This window comes from Monodelphis domestica, chromosome 3 (assembly GCF_027887165.1).
Source record: "Monodelphis domestica isolate mMonDom1 chromosome 3, mMonDom1.pri, whole genome shotgun sequence".
Lineage (NCBI taxonomy): Eukaryota > Metazoa > Chordata > Mammalia > Didelphimorphia > Didelphidae > Monodelphis > Monodelphis domestica.
Genome location: NC_077229.1, coordinates 106,282,821 through 106,290,165, shown reverse-complemented (window position 1 = coordinate 106,290,165; position 7,345 = coordinate 106,282,821). Strand labels below are relative to the sequence as shown.

The 7,345-nt window shown below is 41.3% G+C and overlaps 1 protein-coding gene and 1 long non-coding RNA gene across 3 annotated transcripts; one reads left to right on the top strand and one right to left on the bottom strand.

The window, feature by feature from the left end:
- Nucleotides 1–2,579: 2,579 nt before the first annotated feature.
- On the bottom strand, nucleotides 2,580–4,428 carry LOC107648902 (uncharacterized). Its single transcript, XR_465666.3, has 2 exons — nucleotides 4,288–4,428; nucleotides 2,580–3,267 (listed from the first exon to the last, which is right to left on the bottom strand). It is a non-coding gene; the product is annotated as an uncharacterized LOC107648902 (long non-coding RNA).
- Nucleotides 4,429–4,540: 112 nt separating this feature from the next.
- IMMP2L (inner mitochondrial membrane peptidase subunit 2) lies at nucleotides 4,541–7,035 on the top strand. 2 transcript variants are annotated; one of them, XM_007488847.3, is made up of 2 exons: nucleotides 4,541–4,678; nucleotides 5,823–7,035. In XM_007488847.3, exon 2 carries the CDS (start codon nucleotides 5,842–5,844, stop codon nucleotides 6,367–6,369), a length of 528 nt encoding a protein of 175 aa, XP_007488909.1. In that variant the 5' UTR covers nucleotides 4,541–4,678; nucleotides 5,823–5,841; the 3' UTR covers nucleotides 6,370–7,035. The 2 variants fall into 2 exon arrangements, with proteins under 2 accessions (XP_007488909.1, XP_016287566.1); XM_016432080.2 differs by lacking the exon at nucleotides 4,541–4,678 and adding an exon at nucleotides 5,310–5,488.
- The last annotated feature ends 310 nt before the right edge of the window (nucleotides 7,036–7,345 follow it).

Below are 7,345 nucleotides of genomic sequence, written 5' to 3'. Positions count from 1 at the left end.
AATAATAAAAAAGGAATGATTGGGAAACAGCAAACTAAAAGGAAAATAAGACTATGCTAGAAATATCAAATATGACTGGAGAAGTAAGTTAGTGAGGCATTTACATTGTCAATATAACATGAAGGAATACTTTATCCAGATTTAAAGTTCAGAAAAAAGTTTTGTTTTTTTTTAATAAAACCCTTACCTTCCGTCTTGGAGTCAATACTGTGTATTGGTTCCAAGGCAGAAAAGTGGTAAGGGCTAGGCAATGGGGGTCAAGTGACTTGCCCAGGGTCACACAGCTAGGAAGTGTCTGAGGCCACATTTGAACCCAGAATCTCCCATCTATAGACCTGGCTCCCAATCCACTGAGCCACCCAGCTGCCCCCAAGAAAAAAGTTTTTTGAATAGGCCAAAACCTTTAGATCTTGAAGTTTTAGAATCTAGAAATGAGTTGTTCAGCAGTAACTGGAGGGGATTTTTCCACTACTGGCCAAGATCCCAAAATATGAAATTGAATATAGTGAGAAGGGTGGGAAAAGGCAGTAGACCTGGGGATAATAATTAGCACCTACCTCAAAAGAGAGCTATGAAGATCCAATGAGATAATACATGTAAAGCACTGCATAAACTTCAAGATTGCTATGGATATGATTGTTGTTATTCAGTCCTGACTTTGTTGCTAACTCCTGTGTAGTTTTAAATGTCCCCTCTCTGGGTTATTGCTTCCTCATTTGTAAATAGGGAGTTGGAACTAGATGCCCCTTAAAGTCTGTTCCAGTTCTAGTCCTAGGAATCTGGACCAAAAGAAAATCCAGTTTGGTTACTGAATTCTAGGGAAAGGATATAAAATAAAATTTGCTCAAGAGTTAAGAAAAACAAATAATTCAAGTTATTGAAAGCCCTCTAAAATTTTTATAAACAAACAAAATGCTCAGATAGCATTTTGAGTTTTATTTTCATCATAGTAAAAGGGTCTGGGTAAAAGGGGTGTATGGGGTGCTCAGGGAGGGGTAGTATCTCTGGTATGGAGGGCTTGTCGTGCCCTCCTAGGGCAGCTCTCCAGCCTCTGACCCCCACCTGACACCCAGCTCTCACTTGTGCCTCCCAGTAGCTGCTAGCATGCGGCAGCGGCCACACCCCAGTCAACGGCTTCGACAGGCTGGCTAAACCTTGTGAGGGTAGCCATCGGGTCGTCGACCCCTGGTGAACCAGGGCTTTGCTCACCCAGCATGTGAAGACTGCTTCAGCTGAACAGACGGAAGAAACCAATAAGAAGATTCAACGGCTGAGAGGACGATGCAGCAAAGCCCTGTGGAGTGCTTAGGGCATGTTGGAGCACAAAGGACAACACGGCCATCCAATGCAACTGAGGAAGTCTCCAGACATAACAATTTTTCGTGCCACTGGACCCAGGCTTCCAACGCCGAGAGAGTGGGACTGTCTCTGTGCACCGACTTTTCCACTTAAATCTCTTTCACACACAAATATCTTTGTGCACACTCATCTATCCTAACCCCGTCCACCCTCTTCAAGACCTGCGGCGATGGGGGAGTGACGGCGCAACAGGTGGAGGTGACCACTGGCAGTTGTAGTCACGATCCTGCATGTAGGCGGCCCACGGACCAGTGGTGGCTCAGCCCTGTGGACAGCAGGGACGTTCGGCAGCATCCTGGGCGACTGAGCAGCCCTCTCTAGGACAGCACTGCTCACCCTAATCAAGGGAGGGGACTAGAAAAGGTGTCCCAAACATTGCCTGCCCTACCAACACCTGGTCAGCACAACGCGGCTGGCAGGTCATCCCCTTTAAGTGGTCGAAATCAAAGAAAAAATACAAATAAACTCCTACATAGTCATTCTCGATCACCGAGAGACTACCACTACTAGTAAAACGGTCTTCCTTAAATTAGTTGCCAATTGCTCTAGTTTTCTTTTTTGTTTTGAACATTATTCTATTATCACTAATACTGAAAAATTATGAAAAACTAGAGATGTGATTGTAGGCTGAAGAGAGGAAAATAATGTCCTAATTTTAAAAAAAGGGAAATGACTAAATTCTGAGATCCACAAATTCATTGTTTAACATTGACCACTTGTAGAATTCTAGAACAGATTATTAAACTAATTGTTTATAAAAACTTGAACAAGGACTGGTCTCTAGGCACTATCATGGGTTTATTAAAAAAATAAGAATAGGATATCTTGTGGTTTATGTTATATATAACATATTATATATATATATTTTCAAGTGAAAGCTAGATGACAGTTGTTAGAGATTTTATAGAGAACCTGCAGTAAAAGGCCTCCCAGTTTTGACAAGATCACTACCAAATGCTATATTCATAGTGTATCTTGGTATCAGCAAGGTAAAAAGTTTTTCCCTTTGACAGAAATGGAAAATGTAAACTACACTGTAGCATAGTTTGGGGGTTTGTAGATGTTTAAACAGTCAGTTGCATTTTCTAAACCCCTTTTAATAGCATCACAATACCTTCATTTTATTAATGAAAAAATTGAGCCCTAAATAGTTTAAGTGACTTGCCTAAGGACTCTTGGGTGACCTAAATAGCTGCAATGAAATTGGAACTCCTTTGACATACATTTTAGAGATTTATTCCAAGCTAGTTCAATATTGGGAAAACTATTAGCATAATTTACTATATTGATAATAATACCAATAGAAATCATATGATTATCTTACTAGATCAAGAAAAAGCTTTTGACAAAATATAACACTTATTCCTATTAAAAACAATAAATAAAAAGAATAAAGCATAGGAATAAATGGAGCTTTCTGTAAAATGATAAGTAGTAACCTTCTGAAACCATCTGTAAGCATTACTTTTTATAGGGATAAGCTAGAAGCATTCCCAGTAAGATCAGGATTGGAAAACAAGGATACCACTATTCTTCATTACTTTACTAGAAATACTAGCTATATTAATAAGAGAAGAAAAAGAAATTGAAGGAATTAGAATAGGCATTGAGGAAAGAAAACTTTCATTCTTTGTATATGATACAATGCTATACTTGGAAAATCCTAGAGACAACTTAAAAACTACTTGAAATAATTAACAACTTTAGTCAACAAAGGAAGTCTTCAGTTGAGAGTACCATGTTGGAGATCATGGAGATGGAGCAGAATCTTCTGATGAAGAAGTCCAAGAAGTATTCTAGATGAAGGGAATCTGATGATAGGTAGATCTGATTTCTGAGCTGCCTCCACAGACCTTGTCTCCCTGTGAAGATTCCTGTCTTTATGCAGAGATGGGGACCTGAGGATCACTAAAATCACAGCAAAATGAGAATAGTTTAGGAAAGACATCATTCAGTTAAAACATCAGAGAATTTGAGAATTATCTACAAGGGTTAAAAGACAGGGAAAAGAGGGATAGGAATTTCTTCCTGGAAAGCAGAAAAGAACATAGATAGATGCTGATGGAGAACTAATGAAATTAGGAACAATGGCCTCAGAGTATTTTTTTTTTCTTTAAGAGATATGCTCAAAAGCTTGGCTTTTTAACTGTTGTAGAAATAAAAGATTCCTGCCTTTTCCATCACCGCCAGTTTTCCTAGTCCCAAAACAGAGTTCTTACAGTCACCTGTATAAATGTAGGGACATATGATTATTGGGAATGTGTTCCCTCTCATATGTGATGAGAAGCAACCCAGTGCAATCTATCCTTGATACCCTCGAACTATTAATTGTCTTTATATAGAGGATCTCGTTATGCTACTGCTCTAAGCAAAACACTTGAACAAAGGAACATCAGTGCTCACCAAGTGTAATGTGACTCCTTAGTCTATAGCATTCAAAGCCTTTCTGGAATTCATTCACTTATTCAACAAACATTTATTAACACCTTGTACTAGGCCTTGGGGATACAAAGGAGAAAAAGAAAAGAAAAACTGTCCCTAACTGCAAGAAGCTTCCAATCTTTCAGAGTTCCGTCTCTACTCAAAATAGATTGAGAGCAGTTCCTTTTGTTCTTTCCTTTCTGAAAACTCATTCCCTATCACCTTGAAAGCCAAGTTCAGTCAAAAGGTCCTCTATAACACCTTTCTTCATTAACCTGGCCTCACTAGGTCTTTGGGCTGCACCTCCCTGAGATACTATCCTGGAAGTAACTTGAGGCCCGGAGAGCTCGGAGCTTCGGACAATGGCACTGACACTGAATGTCCCCGAGGCCCTCTAACCACCTCATCTCACATACGGGGAAATTGAGGCCCAGGAAGGGGAAGGGGCTACCCCTGCGTCAGACGCAGAGTTAGCCATTCAGCTGGGACTCCAAACCCAACATTCACCTAAAAGCCCCAGCGGTGGAGGAAGAGTATTAGAGCGTCAGAGACCGAGAGTGGGACTAGGAAAAGGGCGTGCCCAACCGGCCACGGCCGGGCCACGCCTCCAACGGAAGTCTGTCCAGTAAGCCCAGGTTGTGGGGCAGGGAGAAGGAGTCCCATTCTCCTCCGCGGACGCGGAGCCCAGGAATTTTGGGCCCTAAGACTCCAGCAGCCTCACATTGTGACCCCGCTCCTCAAGCCTGACTTCGGCCAGGAAGTGTTCTCGCTCTTCCGCCCCGCCTCCGCCTCACTTCCTGTGACGCTCTAGGAAGCCCGGAGGAATGCGCCTCGGTAACCTGTCTAATAATCTGGAGGGCATTGGCAGAGAACGGACCCCATAAAGTAGGAAAACTAGGTGAGAGTCGGGGGAGCCAGGGGTTTGAGGGGTCTAGGGAAGGGAGAGGGGAGGAAAGAAAAGGGGGAAAAGGAGAGGAAAGGAAGAGGGAAGGGAGAGAGAAAGGGGGGAGAGGAAAGAAAGAAGAGGGGAATGGAGAGAAAGGGAGAGGAAAGAAAGAAAAGAGAGAGAAAAGAGAAAAGGGGGAGAGATGGGGAGAATAAGGGAGAGAGGAAAAGAAAGAAAGGGAAAGGAGACAGAAAAAGAGAGAAGAGAATAAAAGGGAGAAAGGAAAAAGAGAGAAAAGGGGGAGAGGAAGGAAAGAAGAGAAGAAGAAAGAGAGAAAAGGGGGAGAGAGGAGAAAGAAGAGAAAAGAAGGGGATAGGGAGAAAGGAGGAAGAGAAGAGAAAAAGAGAGAGAGAGGAAAGAAAAAAGAGATAAAAGGGGGGGAAAGAGAAAGGAGAGAGAGAAGAGAGGAAAAGGTAGGGAGAGGGCAGAGAGTAAAAAGGGAGGAAAATGAAGGGAAATGAGAAAGATGGGGAGAAGAGAAGGAAGGTACAGAAAAAAGAAGAAGAAAAAAGGCAGAGTGGAAGAAAAAAGGGAGGGAAGAAAAATAGGGAGGGAGGGAGAAGAGAGTCTTAAAGAATGAGAATTTACTGAAAAAAAGCTGCCTCTTGTCTCTCTCTGTCCAAGTTTCTTAACTTTCTTTAATGATCACTTCACCATTTAAAAGTTGGAGCACCCAACAAGGAAAACATATTCTGGACCTTATTCTGAACAACAGAGGAAATAGTTCCTGGGGCAGATATTGATTGGAACTTCAAGGAGGCAGTGAGTGACAATTGCATCTTAGAAATTATGAGAGGGTAAAAAGTTGAGCAAAATCTGAAGGGTACTCTAAATTAGGGAGAGCAGATTTCAAAGGGTTTCTGAGAAAGAATAGGTAGGAGTCCATGAAATAAAATCCTAAAGAGAAATTCACTCCAGGAGCAGTGAAAAGCTCTCAATAAAAAATTCTGAAGACACAAAGGAAAACAATTCTGATGAACAGGAAGAGGGGGAGGGGTGAAATCTCCCCTCCCCCTACCTTCATCCTCACCCCAGGGGACTGAGCTATATTCTGGGAAAAGGGCACAAAAATAATCACTTATCCCTTCTTTCCAAGGAAGAGCAGGAGGAAGTATATGATGCCACCACAAGGTTTTGGGCGAAGATATATGAAGGCCTTTTTGAAAGGTTTCTTTGTTGCTGTGCCTGTAACAGTAACCTTCTTAGATCAAGTGGCCTGTGTAGCAAGAGTGGAAGGAGCTTCAATGCAGCCTTCTTTGAATCCTGGGGGGAGCCAGTCATCTGATGTAGTACTTTTGAACCACTGGAAAGTTAGGAATTATGAAGTGCAGCGTGGTGATATCGTGTCGTTGATATCTCCCAAAAACCCAGAGCAGAAGATCATTAAACGAGTGATTGCTCTGGAGGGAGACATTATCAAAACAATTGGACATAAGAATAGGTATGTTAAAGTCCCCCGTGGCCACATGTGGGTAGAAGGTGATCATCATGGACACAGCTTTGATAGTAATGCTTTTGGACCGGTTTCCCTTGGACTTCTCCATGCCCATGCCACTCATATTCTGTGGCCTCCAGAACGCTGGCAACGTTTGGAGTCCATTCTCCCTCCAGAGCGTGCACCAGTTCAGATGGAAGAGAAGTGACCTCAAGTCTGCATGGCCACTTTAACTTAGGAAGACAATCTTAAAAAAAAAAAAAAAGAAGGTGGGGAAGAGAGAAACCTAAAACACCAAGTATTGGTTGAAGCTGCAAAAGGAGTATTCATCTATCCTGTGGTTTCACATTGAAGCAAAAAAAATCTTTCAGATGAAACAATTATATGGTATACGGTATTTTGTCTGAAGTACTTATATGAAGCATAAATGTCCTTATTGTAAGATACCAAAAAAGAAAATTGCAGGCCAATGCGACTGTTTCAGTGGCCTCTCTATATGTCATGGTAGGTTTGAATTGTTGGTATACTTGTTTCTCAATCTGTCAATTGTTGATTTTTTAAAAGTTTGGGTTCTGGCTGCTGAAAGATCCTAAACCTAATGTTAAGCTTGATGAAAACATGTTTACCTAGCAAATAGTTCTTGCATTATTCAGCTTGCATGTGAAGAAACTGCCACAGATACAATGTGATTTTAATTGTCAACATTGAGCGGTTAGAAAACAATTAGTGAACTTTCATAAATGATGATTTATTCTTTAAAAAGAAAAATCCAGTGTGCTATGTTGTAAGGAAGAAAACATATATTTGGAAATAAATGTGATGTAAAAAAGATATTAAAATAATATTTAAAAAAATAAATGTACACAAAAAGGAAGCAATGGGTAGCAGAGCATGGATACAAAAGCTTCATACAGTTGTGTAAGCAGAAAGTGTAAATAATAGTAAAACTTAGAATGACCTGAAGGTCAGGTGAAAGACTAGCTGTCTAGGACTTGTTCACTCACTGTCACTTCCTATAGTGCCAGGGACATAGGGACTGAGGACAGCTTGGGGAAGACATGACTACCTACAATCCAGAATCAGCAAAAGGCCAACTAAACTAATATGAATCCTGTTCATATCCCTCCATATTCTTTATCCCTGAAAGGAAAGGAAAGCCCTTTCCTTCCCGTTTCTTATAGCTT